The sequence below is a fragment of the Balaenoptera borealis genome, assembly GCF_965194805.1.
Source record: "Balaenoptera borealis genome assembly, chromosome: 10".
Classification (NCBI taxonomy): Eukaryota; Metazoa; Chordata; class Mammalia; order Artiodactyla; family Balaenopteridae; genus Balaenoptera; species Balaenoptera borealis.
Window position 1 is genome coordinate 64104479 of NC_138874.1, and position 23361 is coordinate 64127839.

The 23361-nt window shown below is 46.8% G+C and overlaps 1 protein-coding gene across 3 annotated transcripts; it reads left to right on the forward strand.

Annotated features, from left to right (window-relative positions):
- The first annotated feature begins 820 nt into the window (after nucleotides 1-820).
- On the forward strand, nucleotides 821-23353 carry SFTPD (surfactant protein D). Of its 3 annotated transcripts, XM_082406764.1 has the most exons (8): nucleotides 825-11514; nucleotides 12827-13028; nucleotides 18550-18666; nucleotides 18938-19054; nucleotides 19368-19484; nucleotides 19836-19952; nucleotides 20544-20627; nucleotides 22900-23353. In XM_082406764.1, the coding sequence occupies exons 1-8, from the start codon at nucleotides 11395-11397 to the stop codon at nucleotides 23274-23276; spliced, it is 1251 nt and encodes a 416-aa protein (XP_082262890.1). In that variant the 5' UTR covers nucleotides 825-11394; the 3' UTR covers nucleotides 23277-23353. The 3 variants fall into 3 exon arrangements, with proteins under 3 accessions (XP_082262892.1, XP_082262891.1, XP_082262890.1); XM_082406766.1 differs by lacking the exon at nucleotides 18938-19054 and having other exon boundaries at nucleotides 821-11514; XM_082406765.1 differs by lacking the exon at nucleotides 18550-18666 and having other exon boundaries at nucleotides 821-11514.
- Nucleotides 23354-23361: the final 8 nt, after the last annotated feature.

Sequence of the window (23361 nt, forward strand, 5' to 3'; positions counted from 1 at the left end):
GGTGGCCCACACTCACCACTATTATTCAACATAGTTTTGGAAGTTTTAACCACAGCAATCAGAGAAGAAAAAGAAATAAAAGGGATCCAAATCAGAAAAGAAGTAGTAAAGCTGTCACTGTTTGCAGATGACAAGATACTATACATAGAGAATCCTAAAGATGCTACCAGAAAACTACTAGAGCTAATCAATGAATTTGGTAAAGTAGCAGGATACAAAATTAATGCACAGAAATCTCTGGCATTCTTATACACTAATGATGAAAAATCTGAAAGTGAAATTAAGAAAACACTCCCGTTTACCACTGCAACAAAAAGAATAAAATATCTAGGAATAAACCTACCTAAGGAGACAAAAGACCTGTATGCAGAAAATTATAAGACACTGATGAAAGAAATTAAAGATGATACAAATAGATGGAGAGATATACCATGTTCTTGGATTGGAAGAATCAACATTGTGAAGATGATTCTACTACCCAAAGCAATCTACCGATTCAATGCAATCCCTCTCAAACTACCAATGGCATTTTTCACAGAACTAGAACAAAAATTTTCACAATTTGTATGGAAATACAAAAGACCTCGAATAGCCAAAGCAATCTTGAGAACGAAAAATGGAGCTGGAGGAATCAGACTCCCTGACTTCAGAGTATACTACAAACCTACAGTAGTCAAGACAGTATGGTACCGGCACAAAAACAGAAATATAGATCAATGGAACAGGATAGAAAGTCCAGAGATAAACCCACACACATATGGTCACCTTATCTTTGATAAAGGAGGCAATAATATACAGTGGAGAAAAGACAGCCTTTTCAATAAGTGGTGCTGGGAAAACTGGACAGCTACATGTAAAAGAAAGAAATTAGAACACTCCCTAACACCATACACAAAAATAAACTCAAAATGGATTAAAGACCTAAGTGTAAGGCCAGACACTATCAAACTCTTAGAGGAAAACATAGGCAGAACAGTCTATGACATAAATCACAGCAGGATCCTTTTTGACCCACCTCCTAGAGAAATGGAAATGAAAACAAAAATAAACAAATGGGACCTAATGAACCTTAAAAGCTTTTGCACAGCAAAGGAAACCATAAACAAGACCAAAAGACAACTCTCAGAATGGGAGAAAATATTTGCAAATGAAGCAACTGACAAAGGATTAATCTCCAAAATTTACAAGCAGCTCATGCAGCTCAATAACATAAAAACAAACAACCCAATCCAAAAATGGGCAGAAGAACTAAATAGACATTTCTCCAAAGAAGATATACAGGTTGCCAACAGACACATGAAAGAATGCTCAACATCATTAATCATTAGAGAAATGCAAATCAAAACTACAATGAGATATCATCTCACACCGGTCAGAAAGGCCATCATCAAAAAATCTAGAAACAATAAATGCTGGAGAGGGTGTGGAGAAAAGGGAACCCTCTTGCACTGTTGGTGGGAATGTAAATTGATACAGCCACTATGGAGAACAGTATGAAGGTTCCTTAAAAAACTAAAAATAGAATTACCACACGTCCCAGCAATCCCACTACTGGGCATATACCCTGAGAAAACCATAATTCAAAAAGAGTCATGTACCAAAATGTTCATTGCAGCTCTATTTACAATAGCCAGGACATGGAAGCAACCAAAGTGTCCATTGACAGATGAATGGATAAAGAAGATGTGGCACATATATACAATGGAATATTACTCAGCCATAAAAAGAAATGAAATTGAGTTATTTGTAGTGAGATGGATGAACCTAGATTCTGTCATGCAGAGTGAAGTCAGAAAGAGAAAAACAAATACCGCATGCTAACACATATATATGGAATCTAAGAAAAAAAAAAGTCATGAAGATCCCAGGGGTAAGACAGGAATAAAGACACAGACCTACTAGAGAATGGACTTAAGGATATGGGGAGGGGGAAGGGTAAGCTGTGACAAAGTGAGAGAGTGGCATGGACATATATACACTACCAAACGTAAAATAGATAGCTAGTGGGAAGCAGCCGCATAGCATAGGGAGATCAGCTCGGTGGTTTGTGACCACCTAGAGGGGTAGGATAAGGAGGGTGTGAGGGAGGGAGACGCAAGAGGGAAGAGATATGGGAACATATGTATATGTATAACTGATTCACTTTGTTATAAAGCAGAACTAACACACCATTGTAAAGCAATTATACGCCAATAAAGATGTTAAAAAAAAAAAAGACTGAATCAGGAGGAAATAGAAAATTTAAACAGACCAGTAATAAGAAATTGAAACAGTAATTTTAAAAAACCCAACACAGAAAACCCCAGGACCAGATGGCTTCACTGATGAATTCTACCAAACATTTAAAGAATTAATGCCAAATCTTCTCAAACTGTTCCAAATGATTGAAGAGAAGGGAATACTTCCAAACATGTTCCACAAGGCCAGCATTACCCTGATACCAAAGCCAGATAAGGACAGTAGAAGGAAAGAAAACTATAGACCAATATCCCTGATGAATATAGATGCAAAGAATATTAGTAAACCAAATTCAAGAACACATTAAAAGGATTATACATGATGAGCAAGGGAGATTTATCCCTAGGATGCAAGGATGGTTCAATATATGCATATCAATAAATATGATACATCCCATTAATAGAATGAAAGATAAAAATTACGTGATCACCTCAAGAGATGCAGGAAAAGCATTTGACAGAATATAACATCCTTTCATGATAAAATCCCTTAACCTACTGTGTATAGGAGAAACACACCTCAACATAATAAAGGCCAAATATGACAAACCCACAGGTAACAATCTACTCAATGGTGAAAAATTGAAAATTTTTTCTCTAAGATCATTTTCAAGACAAGGATACCCACTCTCATCACTCTTATTCAATACAGCACTGGAAGTCCTAGCTAGAGCAATTAGGCAAGACAAAGAAATGAAAGGCTTCCAAATCAAAAAGAAGTAAATTGCCACCATTTGCAGATGATATAATTTTACATATAGAAAATCCCAAAGAGTCAACCCAAAACTGTTGGACATAACAAAATCAGTAAAGTTGAAAGATAAAAAAAGAAAAAAAAAATAAACATACAGAAATCAGCATTTCTATATATGAATAATGAAACATCTAAAAAAGAAATGAAGGAAACTAGCCCATTTTAATAGCTTTAAAAACAATAAAATGCCTAGCAAAGATTTTAAGCACTTAAGTGAAAGATCTGTACAATGAAAAGTACAAGACTTTGTTGAAAGAAATCAGAGGCAAAAACAAATGGAAAGACGTTTGATGTTCATGAACTGAAAGATTTAATATTGTTAGAATGGTCATAGATTTAGATATAGATAACAGATTTATAGATATAGGTCACCATCGATAGATTCAATTCTATCCCTATCAAAATTCTAATGGCATTCTTCACAGAAATAGAAAAAAGAAATCCCAAAATTTGTATGGAACCACAAAACACCCTGAATAGCCAAAGCAATCCTGAGAAAGAAGAACAAAGTTGGAGATATCACACCTCCTGATTTCAAAATACACCACAAAGCTATAGTCATAAAAACAGTATGGAACTAGACTAAAAATAGACACACAGACCAGTAGAGCAGAATAGAGAGCCCAGAATGAAACCCTCCTAATATGGTCAAAATATTTGACAAGGGAGCCAAGAACACTCAATGGGCAAACGAAGGTCTCTTCAATCAGTGGTGTTGAGAAAACTGGATCAACACATGCAGAACAATGAAATTGGACCCCTATCTTACAACACTCACAAAAATTAACTTGAAATCAATCATAGACATAAGACCTGATATCATAAAACTCCTGGAAGAAAACATAGGGTAGAAGTTCCTCAACATCGGTCTTGGCAATGATTTTTTAGATATAACACCAAAAGCACAAACGATAAAAGCAAAAAAACAACCAATGTGCCTACATCAAACTTAAAAGCCTCTGCACAGCAAAGGAAACAATTAAATGAAAAGGCAACCTACAGAATGGGAGAAAATTTTTGCAAACCATGTATAAGGGTTAATATCCAAAACATATAAAGAACTCATACAACTCAATAACAATCTGATTTTAAAATAGGCAAGGGGATGAAAGAGACATTTTCCCAAAGAAAACATGCAAATGGTTAATAGGTACATGAAAAGATGTACGTGAAACATGTTAATAGGTACATGAAAAGAGAAATATAAATCAAAAGCACAATAAGCTATCACCTCACACCTTTAAGAATGGCTATCACCAGGAAGACAAGGGATGGCAAGTGTTGGCAAGGATGAAGAGAAAAGGGAACACATCGTGGACACTGGGAATGCAAGTCAGTTCAGCTACTATGGAAATCAATATGGAAGTTTCTCAAAAAAATAAACAGATCTACCCTATGACATAGCAATTCCATTTCTGGGTATATATCATAAGGAAATGAAAAGAGGTTTTTTAAGAGATATATGCACTCCCATGTTTTTTATAGCATTATTCTTAATAGCTCAGATATAGAAACAACCTAGGTGCCCATCAGCAAATGAATGGATAAAGAAGATGAGGTACACACATATGTGCAATGAAATACTATTCACCCGTGAGAAAGAAGTATATCCTGCCAATTGCAACAACATGGATGGATCTTGGGGACATTAGGCAGAGTGACATAGTCAGACAGAGAAAGACAAATACTGTATGATATCACTTATACATGCAATCTAAAAAAAGCCTAACTCATAAAAACAGAGTAAATGGTTACTAGGGGATAATGACGCGGGAGTTAGAACATGTTTTTTTAAGTGTACAAACTTGCAACAAGCAGTAAATACGTCCTTGAGATCAAATACATAGTATAGTGAGTATAGACAACAGTATATTGTAATCAAACATGCTAAGAGACTAGAACCTAATATTCCATCCACTATAAAGAAATTATAATTATGGTTTATGTTAAAGGAGCTAATTATCACTACAACGGTAATCATATTACAATATATAAATGTATCAAATTAACATGTTGTACACCTTAAATTTATACAATGCTGTATGTTAAGTATGTTTCAATTTAAAAAAAAAGAAATTGGCATTCCAGAAACTAGAATCCAGGCACGATTGAATTTCTCTTTCATTATCTCTCAGGGTCAAGATAAAGAGACAACCTGGGCGAGCAATTTTGACTCAATACCTTATATCAGGTATTTTGCTAAGAAATTTTTGCATGTTATATCATACAATATGAAGGATTAAATATAAAAAATAAATTTGTCTATCTCTTCTACCAATGGAGGAAAACTTGGTTTGGGGCATTCACTGATGGGGGAAGGGAATTGTACTGGATATTCACTTCACAATAGAAAATTAAGTCACATGTGGACACTGTAGAGAGTGTAAGCAATAGGGCCAACTTGATCATGGTACATTGTCATTGATCACTGCAATCAATACTACAGATTAATGAACAATATATAGTATAAGGACTCTGGATGAAAATAATACCCATATTCCCAGTTTTCAGACCAGGATTCCTTTTTTGTACTACTTTTTTGACAGAGGACAGTTTACAGACCAGTAGAATAATTTTGAATGGAATAATCAATATAAAAAAGAAAGAAAACAATGCATCTAGAGATCAAAGAGACAGCTGGAAAGAAAATAGTTATTCTAGGAGAAGCCATATTCAGACTACCAACAAATAAAGTAAAGCAACTTATTAGAGACAGGGTTTTTTCAAATGTTATAGTTCCCAATAAGCTACGGGTTACAGGAACTTCAATCTGAGGGCATGCTGGGGAGAAGACGTTTCTGGTTTTTGTTTTTTTTTGTGGGGGGGGAGGTGGGGATGCACCACGTGGCTTGTGGGATCTCAGTTCCCTGACCAGGGGTTGAACCCTGGCAACGGCAATGAAAGCCTGGAATCCTAACCACTAGGCCACCAGGGAACTCCCAAGATGATGTATTTCTCTTCATGCTCCCCTTTTGTGTGTCCGAGACAGCATTTACTCAAATCCTAGTAGTGAATGTGCATCCCTTGGGAACACGTGGTCATAGGTGGCTGAGTGGCTCCAGGCCCATTTGAATGGATGGTCCAAAAGGAAAGTCCATGAACTAATGAAGGATTAGGCTGGTTAGGAATAAAGAAATAAACAATATGCCCATCTCCAAGGTACTACCTGTGCTGAAGACTGCATCTCTGATAAGTTCTGAAGTAAGTTATGGAAGCAGAGGTAACATTTGTTTATCAGCATCTTGGGCCTGAGGGGCCTAGGGGTCCATACAGACTCTGCCCAAAATCCACATCCATCCTCCCCTACCCCTAATAACCTAATCATATAGGGTCATTGGCCTTATCCTTGGTTGAGGGTGGAGACACAGTTGCCCCTGGTTGAGAACTGTTGTTCTCCATAAGTTATGAAGATAGTGGTTTTGGGTATATCAGAGTCTCGAAAGACTCATTTGTATCCAAGAACCTGTGATTCTGCTTCAACTGGCTTGCAAGCCCCGGTGTTCTTACCTCTGTTCTCCATGGATGGAGAGGAAATTCAATCTCATCAGGAGAGCTCCTTTCCTGATACAACCCTGAAAGAAGAGTGTTGATTCTAGACTCAGGTGTTTTTCATCTGGACTTGGTGGCTGCCTGTGTCTGAACGTCTGTCCGTAAGAGATGGGCTTGTAGTCATATCAAGTGGGCACATTCACTGAAGGCATGAATTTCAACCATGCCTGAACCGGGACATCCTTCTGAGCCAGAGAAGGTGATTTTTCATTTGGATCACAGCTCTTAGCAGACGGGGGAAAGGTTTTAAGGAATGCTTGTATACCTGAGGACTTGAGTATTCCGGGTAGGGAAGGGGAAGAAGATCACTATTTGCCCTAGGACTCATTAAGTGGGAGATATTAAGACATCAACTTTCAAGAAATGAAAGGGCAAGAGAGGTAATAGTGTATGAGGAGCCCGACATTCTAGCCAACCAACGTAGGAGCCACTCCTAGCCAGGTGTGGAGAGTTGCCCTGAATTTGCTCCTAGTTTGCAAGGACCAGGTGAAAGATATAAATAGGATCCCCAAGATTAGGCCTAACAGACATTGCCCTCTGCCTGACAGATCGGGGGGAAACTGAGCTGGAATCTTACTTCTTCTGAGGTCCATGTCTCCTTTTTTCTACCCTAGATATGGGTTTAGAACCAAAGCGCTCAGCACCCAGAGCAGAGCAGAAGTGGGTCCGTGAATGCCCCGGCAGAAGGCCGCAATGCCAGACCTCCCCCAACGGTTCCCTGGGACCAAAACCAAAGCAACCTGTCCACCATTGTTGGGCTGTACCTCACAGGCCTGCAAGCCTTGTAGATACCCAGCCTTGAGACTGAAGAAAGAGCCAGAGACAGTGACAAAGACATCAATGGTTTACTGGACAGGAGATCTTACACATCCAAAGCAGAAGTGTCCTAGAGCAACACCCTACCATGTACTGCAGCAGGACATGGCTGCAATCTTTGACACTGGGGGAGAAGGAGGCTACCATTTATAGGGGGAATTGACGTCAGGTTGGCTTATCAGTTACCATGGAAACCAGCAGCTGGGCAGGGGCAAGCATGTAGGCAGATACTAGTTAAGCCCTATAATTAAGAGGATTGGATAGTCATGTGAGTGAAGCAGGGACTGTTGGAACGGGGGGGATGTAGAGAGAGCAAGAGAACAGCCATCTTGAATGACCTGACCATACACTGCCCCACTACATATCCCACATGACCCTTGTAATCTTGGTCCGCCCCTCTTCCACGATATCCCTGGAGTCAGGTATGTGGAGGTGCACTGCCACCAGATACCACAAATTCAATACAGACAACAGCAGCTAGAGAGTACTGAGAGTCCAAAAGGTGGGTAAACTTTGGGGCCAGGCGCTCATCGGCTCAGTTGTTCATGGAATTCCAGAGGAGGACAACAGTGGTATCTCACTGTAGACCCACCAATCAGACTCATTCTGCAGTGAGGCCACCGCTGTCACCCAGCCTGCAAACAGATTCCCTCCGCCCAGACTAGAGACGAAATGTAAGATGTCTAACCAACTCGATACAGGGAAGATCATGACCATTAAGCAAAATACAAGCAGTAACAGCATTCTGACATAACACCACCCCTGCCTGTGGTTTTTCTCCTGGGCTGCAGTACCACACCGCCTGTCCCCCCCTCAGTCCCCACGGCCGGTGCCAAATACCGGAGAGGGGGTTCAACAGACCATAGGGTTAATATAATGGCGCCTTTCTACAGTAAGGGGCCTGGATTTATTACCTTAGTAGTCTTAGGTGGGGCTGGGTAGAAGAAAGGTGAAATCTATAAATTCCTTTCTAGTCCTAATCTCCATGGGACGGCAAACCCAAACCACCGGGGGACTCACCTGCCAGTCCCAGGGCCATTTATAATATGTTCCCCTGGGGGCAGATCCCGTGGGGAGGGCAAAAGTGAGATACTGTCCTGCTGGCAATGGTCCTGGGTGCTCAATAGCTGAACTCGGATAGTGTCGACTAGTTGCCTCTGGGTTAACACGGCATAGGCACTGGGATGGTTGCTCCTGGGATGCTTCGCTATAAATTCGTATGAGCTGAGTCAGCCTCCTGGTCCACAGGTTGAGACAGCAGGCCTCCTGTCTCAATTGTTGTTTAAGTAGGCCGCTCATCCTTCAATTAGCCCGGCAGCAGTGGGGTTGAAGAGCAGGTGGAAATGCCAGTGTACGGCATTTTATCGGCCCAGTCCTGAACTTCATGGCCGCTAAAGTGGGGTTTGTTGCATTGCTTGACAACTCGGGTAGGCCTTTTGTAATATCTTCCACCTGTTGTAAGGCCTTGTAGGCTGCATATAGCTTTGCTCCATCACACTGTATCGCTGCTCTGCCCCCTGCCATAGCTGGGACCAGAAGCCCAAGGGTACCCTTATTGTTTTGCCGTTGTCATAGGCCCCAAACAAACCCTTCAGGGTAACTGGCCACGTCCAATTCACAAGCCTGTCCCTCAGTTAATATCCTTAAAGCCTATGTCTGTAATTGTTTGGGGGTGGCAGATCAGGGGTATGTTTGTATTTTGTAGATAACAACAACAACAAAAAAAACCCAGAAAGGCTCTTGCGTTTTGTCTGTATTCACCAGCCCTCCGCATGCTGTCAGATGAACCAGCACTGGGCCGCTGCTTTTAAACTGGAAAGAGACTCTGGGGTTAACAGGATGTCATCAATACAATGGAACGGAAAGACAACTCTCACAGTAGTCAGCTGCCACGGGGCCCCACATGCTGGTGGACGGCCACCCCAGGATTACTCCCGCAACTTTCCATTCCCCGTCCTTATTCCCCAGTATCTCGGCTCTCCCGGGAGTTTCCTCAGCGTTTTGGCTGACTCACCATTTGTTGGGCTGCACCCCGCAGGCCTGCAAGCCTTGTTGATGCCCAGCCTTGTGACCGAAGAAAGTGCCCGGAGATACTGACAAAGACATCAGTGGCTTATCGGACAAGGGATCTTACACGTCCAAAGCAGAAGGATCCTAGAGCAACAACACACCATGTTCGACAGAGAGCAGGAAGGACATAACAAGCCTCACTCGAGGGAGGAGGCTACCATTTATAGGGGGAATTGATGTCAGGTTGGCTCATTAGTTACCAAGGAAACCAACAGCTGGGGCAGCGGGTAGGCAGTTACTAATTAAGCCTTATAATTAAAAGGATCGGATAGTCATGTGAGTGAAGCAGGGACTGGTCGAGCAGGGGGATGTAGAGAGAGCAAGAGAACAGCCATCTTGAATGGCCTAACCCTACACGGGCCCACTGAGCTGGGTGTTTCAACAGTCATGTGGACAAGCAGCCGGTAAAATACCAGAGGCTACAGCTTAGCTCTGACAGAAGTGCAGCTGATGAAGCCCACCATGGGGTGCAGATATTTCTGCGGCTGCAGTACCGCACCAGTGACCAGCTGCCAAAGAAACTGTGCAGTCATCCTGGACTTTGTATTGGGAAGAGAGCGTGGTCCAGTGATCCTCTGCATGAAAGTCATTGTGATTCTTCTCACCTGTGTTGATGGAACTGAGAAAAGCAAAGGTTATCGTTGCAACACGAGTGTCTGGGCTGGATCGTAAATAGAACTGGATTCTGTTGGAATGTGAAGTTAGACAAAGGAAACATCATATTCTGTGCTATAATGGGGCCTGAGGGCATCATGAGGGATGTATTTGACAGTCTAGGAGGTGGCAGTTAATAGAAGCCAGCTTGCAGGAAGAGACAAAGTATAGGACTCCTGAAATAAAAGTCACCATAAATTAGGAGAGTTTGTCTAGCCACTGGGATAAGACTTGACAATTAGGCTTTGTGGGGAGAGGAGAGCAAGTATTCAGTTCAACCTCCATGCTGACCTACATCTCTAGGGGGCACATGAACATCCTAGAATAGAGAGGGCTGTGTGTTAATAATGGAAGAGCTCCAGCATTAGGGGCCCAGGTTCTCTACTATGGGATCCTCCTTCAAAAAATTGCAGTATGGAAAAGAGAAGACCTTTCCCTACCAACTGAGGAAAGCTGGCATTATAGATTCCACAATATACAAGGATCATCAAAACCCAGGAGCAAGTCAGCACCTCCAGTGGGGTGGCCAAAGGAGAGGATTGGAGACTTGGGGTTGCTGGTGTGTAGACCTAGGCGAAGGGTTGATGGAAGAGATAAAGTCACAGGGATCTAAAAGCAAGCAGAGATGCCAGCAACTGCCCCACAGTCACTGGAAATTAGAGTTTCCTTGGGGATGGTTACAACAGTATATCAGCAGCTCAGGGATCCAAACTGGCCACTAGAGCCATGTAATGGAGAAACACTGGCTAAAAAGTTGGAGAGATTCGGGCAAGCAAGTTAAGGGAAGGCCATCCCATAAAAGGCAAGTGGGAGGCTGTCCTACATCTAGAGCAGGAAGCAAAAGAGTGACCCCTGCCGGGTGGCAGCTCTCCCAGCCACTGGCTCCCACAGGCTGCTGCCTTGGCAGCCCTTCCACCTGCCCCACCCCTGCTCCGATGTGCCAAGGAGCTCCCACCTCTTTCCTAATATCTGAGCCGTAATGTGGACATGAAGGAGGAAGAGAAGTGGGCACAGCAGGTGCTGGCTCTTGGACTCTGTAGATGCAAGCTGCTTTTGCAAGAGGTGGAGGTCATTGTGCAACTTGCTGGTCTTCTCTAGACCTTGGATTCCTGGACATCTGTGAAATACAGACACTGATGCTGCCCCGTAACTCACAGGGCTGCAGTGAGGTGCAGATGAAATCGTGGGCTGAGGGTGCTCTATGAACTCTAAGGTGATGTGTGTGTGGTTTTATGAACATCAGTGGCAGGTGTCCAGACGCAGGTGGGGTGAAATTGAGTGAGTCAACAAGGAAGTAAATTGCCCTACTTCTTGATGAGAGTTCTCAGGAAACCAGGGCTGGGAGCTTTACTTCACAGGGCGTGTATAAATAGCCAGTGCCTGCCAGGAAACTCTAATTTGCATGGAGATTCTAGAGCCCTAGAGGAAGCAACTGTGAGTGTCTCTGTCCTTGCCTCTCATTCTGTTTTCCCAATGTCTGGTGAATATCTCCCTGCCTGTCTGGGTGGTTTACCCTAGTGGTGTTGAGGAAGGCAGGTCTGTGTAGCTGCTGCCGTCTCGGAGGGTAGCTGCTGGAGGTGAGAGCACAATGGAGTACTAAGGAGCGCTCTTCATTTTGCTCCCTTTGCTCGGTAGGAGGTGTGTTTCCTGGGCTGGGAGAGGGTGGGTGAGTTGGATGTGACATCCAACCAGACCTCAGACGCCATTGTCTGGAAGCCCCTGTGAAAAATGCAATTCATCTTCCTCTTGGAAGGGGGCACTTCTCTGGCCAGGAAGCCTCTCCCCTCCCACTACCTCAGCCTGCCTGGTGACCCCCTGTCCTTTGCACAGGTCTTCAGCCTTTGTTCTCAGCCTCTGCAACTCCCATGAGCCCTTTCCATGATCGTAACTTTACAGTTTCTCTCTGAGAGAGGAAAGAAGCCCAATATTGGGAGTGAGCCAGGTCCTGCACCCACCCTGACCTCACTTAGCTCCTGAGTCCCTTTCCGATGGTAACCGGATGCGCTCTCGGACATCTGCTCTTTCCTCCCCCAGACTAGCCTTCCCCTGACTGTGCCCGTCTCACACATCCCCTTCCTCCATGAGGTCCCTGTTCCAAGTCCTCTCAGGAGGCCTGGACAGGACTCTAGGTGTCCCAGGGACTTTCCTCATGGAGCCCAGGAACGGCAAATCACCTGGCAAACATGCAGTCATGCACCCATCCTGTGCTCAGGACTCTGGCTTTTTCCCAGGCAGCACTTGAGACCACCTGTACTAGTCCATCCAAGGCAGCAAGTGAGAGGAAACGAGTTTGCCTTGCCGGAATTAAGTCAACCAACTTACTGGTACAGAAAGGGAGAAAGAGGTCCAGAGATGGGAAGGGTCCCACCCGAGAGCTCTCAGTGAGTCCTTCCTGATGTGACAGATGGCCTCAGTGAGGAATTCTACATCCTTGCCACAGTGCCCATGGCAGTGCCCAAGGGGAGGCACAAGAAGGGATGACACAGAGCATCTAAGAATAGGTTCGTGCTGCTGGTCACCCCTGTGGTCACCCCAGAAGTCCAGCTGGTCAACTCATGCCCTCTCAGGCCAGACCTTATGCCCACCTTGTCCCTAAACTGCTTTCAGAGCCCTGCTGCTCTTGGCCCCAGAGCAGAGGAGAGGAGGTGGAGGAAGTGCTTCTCCTCACCTCCAGGAGCTAGGCCAAGCCCTAATCCACATCCTCGCACCAAGAGCGTGTCCCCTTTCTTTCTGTTCCTCTGCCTAGGACATGCTTCTCCTCCCTCTCTCCATGCTGATCCTGCTCTCACGGCCCCCAAGGTCTCTGGGGGCAGAAGTGAAGACCTATTCCCAGAAAACACTGGCCAATGCCTGCACCCTGGTCGTGTGTAGCACCCCGGAGAATGGCCTTCCTGGTCGTGATGGACGAGATGGGAGAGAAGGCCCCCAGGGCGAGAAGGGGGATCCAGGTAGAGCTGGGACCATGGGCTTGTCCTGGTGGGAAGGGGTGGGCATTGGAATTGTAACCAACCCAGAAACTCTGGATTTTCTGCTGTGTAAACCTTGGAGATGGTCTTCTTCATCCCGCATGGGTGGGTTTCCCCCAGATATTCAGCCCACTTAAAACACAGCCCTACTGGTTGGCAAAGATGGGCTGCCCCGAGCCCCCAACTCCATCAGCAGCTGCCCTGATTCCTCCCTTAGGATCTTGACTCCACCCACCCCAAGAATGAGCAAACAGTGAGTAAATGACTGGTATTTGGGGTCCTCTAGAACCCTGCTCCAGAACTTAACTTGTTCATTCTGATTAAATGGTGCCTCTGCAGGATGTTAAATATTTTTAATATGTAATTAAACTGTACTCCATGAGGGGCGGGAAAGGATGAGGCTCTGTGGCCACATACTCAGGCCCGGTCAAAAGGATTTTCCCTAAATACATTATGGAGAGAGGAGAGAAGGAAAGGCAGCTGACATTCCTTTGTTCAGCCTGGTGCTTGGGTGTTCACTTGAGTGGTTTATTTAATCCCACCAAAAGTCTTACAAGGGATGTATTAATCTCGTTTGATAGGTAGGAAAATTGTGACACAAAGATGCTATGTGAAACCCAACCTGGAAGATGAAAAAGACATGGGCTTCTGCATCAGACACATCTGTGCTTGACTGCTAGCTCCAGCTCCACAGCAGGGACCCCCGGAGACAAGGCACTCAGTGTCTCTGAGTCTCAGTTTGCTCATGTGTAGATGGGAATAATATCTACCTTACAGTGACAAATAATTGAGCCAAGGCTTCATTTTCCTGTTGAGTCTTCAGGATAAAGTTGCATCTTCTTGCTGTACCAATCAGGTGAATTCTCCTGAGGTTTCCAAAGGTACTGATCATTAAGGGGATTGTCCGAGAAACACTGCCCCACAGGGGAGGATCTGGATCTTACCGGCAAGAAGTGAGAATTCAATGAACCAGCAACAAGAACAAGGGGACCACCATGGCGCTAGGCCAGGGCTATGCAGGCATCAACTGAGGTCTTTATCTTTCTGGAGTTTGCATTTTGGTTGGGGAGGAAGAAAATGAACAACATTTAAGCTGGAGAGAATAGGTAACATCCCCAGGCTTTGTAGGATAAGGGACAATTATTGGTCTGTCCTTAACGGACAGAAAGTAGTTCCCAACATAACTGAGCTGGGGCTTGGAGAAGGTTGTCTGGAAGTGAACTCAGGAGAAGGGTGGTATTCAAGGTGCCAGGTCTCTGTAGCTCCCAGTGGGGCCCTGAATTGAATCCCGGGGCAGGGTGTGGGGTAGGGAGACTTTCCTACAGTGGCCCTCTGAGCAGCACGGATGTGGCTGAGCCCTCCCCTTCTTGTGCGTTCCAAGCCTGGCCTTGGGTCGGTGCTTGGAGAGAGAACACTACACAGCTGGACCAAGGGCCAGGCTCCACTCTGGCTCCTCAGTTCCAGGCACTTTAGTTATTCAACTGTTATGGGTCTGAGGATTTCCTGGAGATCAGAGCATCCTCAGAATCCTGACCCAGTAGGTCTGGGTGGGGCCAGAGTCTGCACTGGTGACAAGATTCTGATGCACGTGGTCCCAAGAACCTGCTGTAAAGGACAAGATGGGCCTGAGAGGAGAGACCCTTGGGCAGAGGTAGAGGGTGGAGCTGGGTCACTTGGTGATGCTCCAGACATTTCATGCAGGGCCAATAAGACCTGGACCCTGCTTGGGGGGCTGAATTTCCAAGGACAATTCCCTCATTCCTCAGCACCTCCAAGACCCCCGCCCAAAAGGATTCAGTGAGAGAGTCCCTCCAGGGGCGCACATCTCCCTTGGAGTAAAACCTCACACCCCACAGCAGTCCCCAAGGCCACCCTCCACCCCTGCTGATATCTCTGATCTCACTTCCTTCCACTCCTCCCACACTCCCTGGGCTCTGACCACACTGGCTTGTCGCTGGTCCCTAAGCACGCTTGGCCCCCTGCCTCCTCAGGGCCTTGCTCTTTCCATACACATTCCCATGGCTCACTCCTCACCTCCTTCATGGCTTTAGTCACAGACAGAGTCCTTCTCTGGCCCTCCTATTGGAGAGAGAACACTGCACAGCCCCACCAATACTCTGTGCTTTGTTTTTCCTCTGTGGCACTTATTCTGATCTGATAAATCATCATATGTTGTACATTTTAATTTTGATGATCTATTTCTATGCAGTTGAGTTTAAGTTCCATGAGAAAGGGATTTGGTTTTTGTCTGTTTTTTTTCACTAATAGAATCCCAGCATTTAGGACAGTGCCTTGTACCTAGTAGAAGCTCAGTGAATACTTGTGGAATAAATGAATGTAAATTGCCAAGAGAGGAGGAATTTTAATACAGTTAAGACTGGCCAAATCACTGGTGCATAAAGCTTCACTTCGGGTGGCAGTAAGGTACAGGGCTAGGACTTCGTGGGGTGCTAGGATGCAAAATGTGTGCTTTGGCAGGCACGGTGCTTGCTGCTGGAAAGGGTGCTCTCATGGCCTCCATGGTTTGTGCACAAGGATAGGCAACCTCTAACGCTCCCCTCTAAGGAGTGGCTTTTTTCCCATGTACCTGCTGCCACCCCGGCCAGTGGGGAGCCCAAGAGAGGCTTGGCCTGGGGCCAGGATGTCTCCGCCTGAGCACGGCGCACTGTGGGATTGGGATGCGGGGCCCATCCTCTATGCTTCCATTTCACGCCCAGTGAGGATCGCAACTAAAAGCAGAACACAATGCCCAACACAGAAGCTCTCAGCCACCCATCAAATGCACAGTCTCTCACCACCAGCACATGCTTGGCCCAGGCAGGCCCTGGCCTTTCTTACCCTGGAGCACGGTTTCCAAATCTGAAATGTCACCTCTCTTCTCCAAGTCTCTCTAAATCCTCTTCAGCGTTGAAGTCCTGTTTCCTCCGACTATGTGTGTGTGCTGGGGTTGGAGGTGCTGGGATGGGACGAGGGACATCTCATAAACTGTCTTCCTCGCTCGTTACCCATGCCTCACAGTTTAAAATTCAGTGACAAATCCCTTGCAGACCAGGACGTGGTGCTAACATTTACATCCTGCTCAGTGCTAAGCAGAAAGTTATGTTCCATTGTTCGTTTCCCGGCGAACAAATAAATGAAACAATGAGGAAATGAACAAATAAGTGAATGAGTAAGTTAGCAGCCCCCGACAGGTGTCATTTCTTCTCTTGTCTTTTTGCACGTGAACGCTTTATTCACAACAGCCAAAGGATGGAAACAACCCATGTGTCCATCAGCGTTTATCCGTGGTGAATGGATAAACGAAACGTGTTGTGTTCAGACACTAGAACATTGCTCAGCCACACAAAGGAATGAAGTGCTGAGACGTGCTACGAATTGGATGAGCCTCAAGAATGTCACTCCGAGTTAAAAAAGCCAGACACAAAAGCTCATATACTGTATGTATTTACATAAAATATCCAGAATAGGTAATAGAGACAAAAGCAGAATAGCGATAGCCGGGCCTGGGAAGAAGCAGAGACAAGAGTGATTAACGGATATGAGGTTTTCTTTGGGGTTGATGAAATATTTTTGAACTAAATAGAGGTGGTAGTTGCACAACGTTGTGAATGTGCTAAACGCCACTGACTTGTAAAATTTAAAAAGGTTAATTTTAGGGAATTCCCTGGCGGTCCAGCGGTTGGGACTCAGCCCTCTCACTGCCGGGCCCCAGGTTCGATCCCTGGTCGGGGAACTGAGATCCCGCAAGCTGCACGCGCAGCCAAAAAAAAAAGGTTAATTTTATATTATGTGAATTTCATCTCAATGAAAAAATAACCAAACTCACAGAATTGAGTGTAAAATTCTTAAATCGAGGTAGATCTCATATAATTTCAGACTTAGGCAGTCTTTCTTGAGGTAACAAGTTTAAAATGTTTGGTCATTTTTCCAATAAAAAATAATATGTGTAAAAAATAATAATAATATGTGGTCACTAAAGATAAAAGGAAGAAAATTTAAAATGCCTTAATTGCACCACTTAGAAACAGCAACTGTTAACACTTTTGTATGTGCTGTTCTTGTGGTTTTTCCAATGTGTTTTACGTGTGCACACGCCCTACCCATTCATGGACATATTTAGGAAACAGAATCATATGAAATAGAGTGTTTATAGCATACTTTTATCACTTAATGATGCATAATAATTTGGTCTAATTTCTGTAGCTTTAAGAGCATGTCACATAGCTTTTTCTCTTCTTTTTATTACAATATAATTGATATATAATATTATATGACTTTCAGGTGAACAACATAATGATTTTATATTTGTATATATTGTGAAATGATGATGGCCATAAGGCTTATCAAAATCCATCAACACACATAGCTACAATTTTTTGTGTGTGTGATGAGAACTTTTATGATCTACGCCCTTAACAACTTTCAAGCATGCAACACAGTATTATTTATTATAGTAACCTCGCTGTACATTACATTCCTAGGACTCACTTATTTTATAACTGGAAATTTGTACCTTTTGACTACTTTCACCCGTTCTGCTCACTCCCCAACCGCACCTCTAGCAACCACCAATCTGTCCTCTGTATCTATGAGCACGCTGTTTTGTCATTTGTGTTTTAGATTCTACATATAAGTGAGATCGTATGGTACCTTTCTCTGTCTGACCCATTTCACTTAGCATAATGCCCTCAAGGTTCACCCACGTTGTTGCAAATGGCAAGATTTCATTCCTTTTTACAGCTGAATAATGTTCCATTGTACATACGCCTTGCATTTTCTCCATCCATTCATCTATCCATGGATACTTAGGCTCTAGGCCACCTCCAGGTCTTGGCTACTATAAACAATGCTGCAATGAACTTGGAGGCACATGAATCTTTTTGCGTTAGTGTTTTCATTTTCTTTGGTTAAATACTCAGAAGTGGAATTGCTGGACTGCATGGTAGTTCTATTTTTAATTTTTTAAGGAACTTCCATACTGTTCTCCATAGTGGCTGTACCAGTTTACATTCGCACCAACAGTGCACAAAGGTTCCCTTTTCTCCACATCCTCCAACACCTGTTATTTGCTGTCTTTTTGATAATAGCCATTCTCACAAGTGTGAGGTGATAGCTCAATGTGGTTTTGATTTATATTTCTCTGGTGATTAGCATCAGGTGCCATTTCTGATATAAACTTTGGTTCTGGGAAGGGGGAGGGCAAGGAGTCCATGATCAAGGGCAAAAGCTGACAGACTTGCCTGCTATAAATACTGTGGCCTTGGGGCAGGGGAAGGTGCATTGTATGGAAAGTCAGGCAGGTCTTGGTTTGATCTGCCTCCAACTCTGGCAAACCTGTTTCTTCACCTGTAAAATGGGGATGTGGACACCCATTTCCTGGATCACCACTGGACCGGGTCTTGTTGAGGTGAAGTGTCTACACCTTATAGAACCCTGAAGGAACGCCATCTGGCTCCTCCGGGGCCTGGGGCCAGGTTTATGCCCATTTCTTCTGCTGCCACAGGTTTACCAGGACCTGTAGGAGGAGCAGGGATGCCTGGACCAGCTGGCCCAGTTGGGCCCAAAGGGGACAATGGCTCTGCTGGAGAACCCGGGCCAAAGGGAGACACTGGACCACCTGGTGAGCAGCTGGGCATGGAATGCAGAGGTCTGCAGGTGGTGTGCTGTGGCTAGGACATGCCGGTAGGCATGCACAGATTCTCCCCCAGGAAGGAGGCAGAAGGTTGTTTCCAAGGTGGCACTGGGTTATTTCAGGGAAGACTGGAGCTGCTGTGGGGTGACACCTTTAGGAGGATGCCGCCTCTCAGACTTCTATTACTGCCCTCATCTTTTATGCACGCCCACTTCCAAGGAGATTCGGTGTCACTAACCGGGCTGGTCCTTTTCCCCAGGGCCTCCAGGACCTCGAGGTATGCCTGGTCCAGCTGGAAGAGAAGGTCCCTCAGGGAGGCAGGGGAACATAGGACCTGCAGGTGCACCAGGCCCCAAAGGCGAGACTGGACCCAGTGGTAGGTGGCTGGTGTGTGATGGGTGTGGGAAGGAGGCGTGGCAGTCTGTGATGGGGCCTAAAGCATGCGCACAGTGCCTGGAAAAGCCCGGACCATCTGCACCAGCTAGGCCTTGCCTGGGCCTCTCCCCCCGGATTCCCACACTGACCGTATTTCCCCGATACCCTCCCCAGAGGAGACCAGGCACTAAGGAGCACCGTCTCCCAGTTCCTTCTCTCACCTGGAGCTGTGGGTGAAAAGCTCCACTTCTGAGGCAATGATAAGTGCTGAGCGCGCTCTCAGCCGTGTTCGTCCCAATTTGTTCCTTCCTCAGGAGAAGTGGGTGCCACAGGCATGCAGGGCTCCCCAGGGACAAGAGGCCCCGCAGGTCTTAAAGGAGAGAGAGGTGCCCCCGGTGAACGCGGAGCCCCTGGAAGTGCTGGGGCAGCAGGTGAGCGATGGAAGCTGGGCTGAGCTCCTGTTCCCCTGTACCCACCATCACCACCCGCCAGGTCAGAGCTAGCACTCCAGGGCGACAGCCAGTGTTGGGCTCTGGGAACTGTCTGTCTCTAGGGAGAGGGCAGGGAGAGTAGCAGGGACCGTCTATGTACAGGGAAGGTTGGTTGTTGGGTGACAGGGACAGTCAGTATACAGAGAGGATGCAAGGCTGGGTTCAGGGCACAGAGGGACATATGTATATGGGGAGGGCGTATAGCTGGGCGATAAGATAGTCCATGTACTGGGGGAGGTAAAAATGCTAGAAAATGCGTTCAGAACTCACCCAACTCTTCTCTGATCCCAGGGCCTTCTGGAGCCATAGGTCCACAGGGACCTGCAGGTGCCAGGGGCCCCCCAGGACTGAAGGGGGACAGAGGTGCTCCTGGAGAAAGAGGAGCAAAGGGAGAGAGTGGACTCCCAGGTAAGGAAGCTCTGGGGGCCCCCAATGGGGCGCGGGTGGGGATGGAGGGTGGGAGGAGGCCCTCCCAGGCCCTCCTCTCAGGCGTCCCCCTTAGTTACAGGTGGGGGGCTGGAAGTCAAAGTGGACGCTGGTCTTAGCCTCTATGACTCGCTGGAGGGCAACCTGAGCAGTTTTTCCATCTGATCTTTGGGACGAGCACACCTCCCTTCCCAATTCATCAGATAGCTTTGAACTTCAAATAACCCAGTGGATGGGAAGGTCTCGAGCTACGTGTATTCCTCTACTCCCACCCTGCAAAAGGAAGTGTTATCAGGTTCCTAGAATTTGGAATTACAGTGCCACCTGGTTCAGTGTCAGTGTGGTGCAGGGACCTGCTTAGGGGATAGTGTTCGTAGCAGAACCACAGGAAATCCTGTGGGCAGCAGAGGCCACCTATGTCAGCAGATGTGGGCTTCCTAGGGGTCCGTCCCAGCTCCTTACCCCCACCCCCAATATGCGTCTGCAACTGAGCACCGTTCCCTTGAGGCCCGGGCTCTGAGCTGATCCCAGGCTGTGCTGGACCTGTCTTCACTCGGCATCTCTGCCTTGCAGACATCACTGCTCTCCGGCAGCAGGTGGAGACCTTACAGGGACAGCTAAAACGCCTCCAGAATGCTTTCTCTCAGTATAAGAAAGGTGAGTTCCTGGACCTGAACCTGAGCCAGACACCAAGGTTGGGCCTCATACTAGGTCTGGGTCTTGGCTTGGAGTTGGCTGGGCTTGGGTCTAAAATTGAACTTGGCTGGAACCATGTTTAGGACTGGACCTGGAACTGGGGCAGGGAGTGGGGCTAAGGATGGGCTGGGACACATCAGTGCAGCCACGTGCTCCAGGAGCTGCAAGGAGATGCAAGGGACAAGGAGGAGGATGCAATCCTTATCACCAGTGCAGCAGACCTTCGCCCCTGCCTACCCTGGGCAGGTCCCTATGATAGACAAGGGGACACCCAACCCACGATGCATTTCTTCCCTCTGTGGAGCCAGGTATGCAAGTACCCAGAGATGCAGCTGCACAGCCCAGGCAGCAGAGAATCCAGACATAGTCCTGTGAGCAGGGGCTGGGATGCCGCTCATGGGGTTCAAGTCTGGTGGGGGCCCAACCTTGCTGTGTGGCCACCGAGTATCTCACCCTAAAGATGCCCCTGGGTCTGGCAGGGGCAGGCTGCCTCCAGTCTCTGGCCAGTGCTGGACTCTCCCTGCATCTCCTTGGGTGTTTAAAGCAGAGATTCTTCCCTAAGCCTGGAATCCTAAGGAGGCAGAGGCCTCCTGGAGTGCGCACCTGAGTGCCCGGTGCCTTTGGGACTCTCTGCCTCAGTCCCCAACTGCCCCTCCCCCTTCTCTGCTCTCCCTGACATCAGCTTTGAGTCCACATCATTCATCAAACCTCATGATCCAAAAAAAGAAGAGTTTTCTGAAGGAGTAGAGCATAATGGGGTGAGATATAGGGTTGGCTCCTAAGGACTCAAGCCAACTAAGTACCTAAGTAGTAAGGATGAGTTTCCAGCATTTGATGTCTTCCTCCTTCCACGAACATATTTGCATACCCATTCACTTGCTCGTATGCACACTGATGCGAACAAAGAGCATGGGCATATGCACCGGCCACATGTGTGGGTACTTAAACACCATCGCTCACTCCACACCATCCACATACATGAGCACGCATGCACACGTATGCACACACAAATATGCACACCCATCCAGATGGACCTTAAGTCCACCTGTGTACCTTCAGATGGATATATGGACATATTCACGCATACACATGCATACCCACCCAGATGCATGGGACATAAACCCAATTATGGCACATGAACTTGCACTGACCTTGTCCAGGGCTGCTCTGGGTGCCATCCTGACCCCTTGGAGAATCTGGCCCCTGAGTCCTTGTTGAAACTACTCAGAGGAGAAGGGCAGTGGGTCAGGGTGTAGTCTGGGTTCCTACCCGGTCCAGTGAGCCCTCTTAGGAGCCCTGAAGATTTCCATGCATGACCCTAGAAGTCAAAGGGATGGGGATAGGATGGAGTAATGAGAGATACTTAACATGTCACACAGGTGATGCTTTTATGTAGTGTACACCTACTTTAGAAATAAGGAATGGGAAACCCTGAAAAGGGAAGTGACTTTCCCTTGCCCACCTGGACCGTCATTGTCAGGTTGGGGCTGAACACGTGGCCTTCTGACTCCCAAACAAGGGTCTCTCCAGCGCCGATCCCACTCCCGCCCCCCACTCCCACACACACCTCTCAGATGCCTTCATCCCCTGCCCAGCGGTCCAGGGAGTCTGACTGGCTGGGGCATCACCTGTAAGCATATCAAGAGGCCAACACTGGGCTGCCCCCAGTGCAGAGATTAGCATGTCGCTGCTCTCATATGCCCCAACCTCTCCTCTCCTTTCCCCTCACCCCTTCACACAGCACAGACCCCCCTCTGACAACCCCACATGCCCAGCCATCATGCAGGGGTGAGAGCGAGCCCCCTGCGTGGTGTTTTCCACACTCTTAGGAACTGCCCTGGGCTGCACCGTGTCATTTCCCTGGCCAAAGTCATTCCAATCTACACAGTAATTGAAAAACCAATTCTGGCATACGACATGGGGAGGAACAGAAAGTGCACGTCTAAGCTTTAGTGTCACATCCAGCAAGGTGTGATCCTCACTATACATTTGACAGTTGTGTGACTTTGGGCCTCTTATGTAAGCTCCCTGAGTTCCAGGGTCCTCACCTGTAACTGGAGACCACAGCACCACTCACAGGGCGCATCGTGGAACCAGGGCTGCTCTGGAATCAGTGCCTCGCTTTCATCCTATCTGGTGCCCTGGTACCCTGGTTGGGAGGCTGGGGGGCTCTGGTTGGAGCACAAAGGTCCAGGTGCTGCCACACCCCAACCTGACTCTCCTCTTCCCCTAGTGGAGCTCTTCCCCAGTGGCCGGGGTGTCGGGGAGAAGATCTTCAAGACGGGAGGTTTTGAAAAAACTTTTCAGGATGCACAGCAGGTATGCACACAGGCCGGGGGACAGGTGGCCTCCCCACGCTCTGAAGCCGAGAACGAGGCCGTGAGACAGCTGGTCAGTGACCTGAACAAGGCTGCTTACCTGAGCATGACCGACGACAAGAAGGAAGGCAGGTTCACCTACCCCACAGGGGAGCCCCTGGTGTATTCTAACTGGGCCCCCGGGGAGCCCAACAACGACAGAGGCTCAGAGAACTGTGTGGAGATCTATCGCAATGGCAAGTGGAACGACAGGGCCTGCGGAGAACAGCGCCTCGTGATCTGCGAGTTCTGAGCCCCCGGGGAGGGTGGGGCACTGCCCAGAGCTGTGTGCTGCCAATGTCCCAATAAAAAGGTGATCCTCAGGGCTTCCCTGGTGG

Excerpts from the sequence above, each read along its gene's own strand:
- SFTPD (XM_082406764.1), top strand. The coding sequence starts at position 11,395 with ATGAGAGTTCTCAGGAAACCAGGGCTGGGAGCTTTACTTCACAGGGCG. Across the intron at positions 19,055-19,367 it reads AGGCGAGACTGGACCCAGTG|GAGAAGTGGGTGCCACAGGC; the intron begins GTAGGTGGCTGG and ends TTCCTTCCTCAG. Across the intron at positions 19,953-20,543 it reads GGGAGAGAGTGGACTCCCAG|ACATCACTGCTCTCCGGCAG; the intron begins GTAAGGAAGCTC and ends TCTGCCTTGCAG.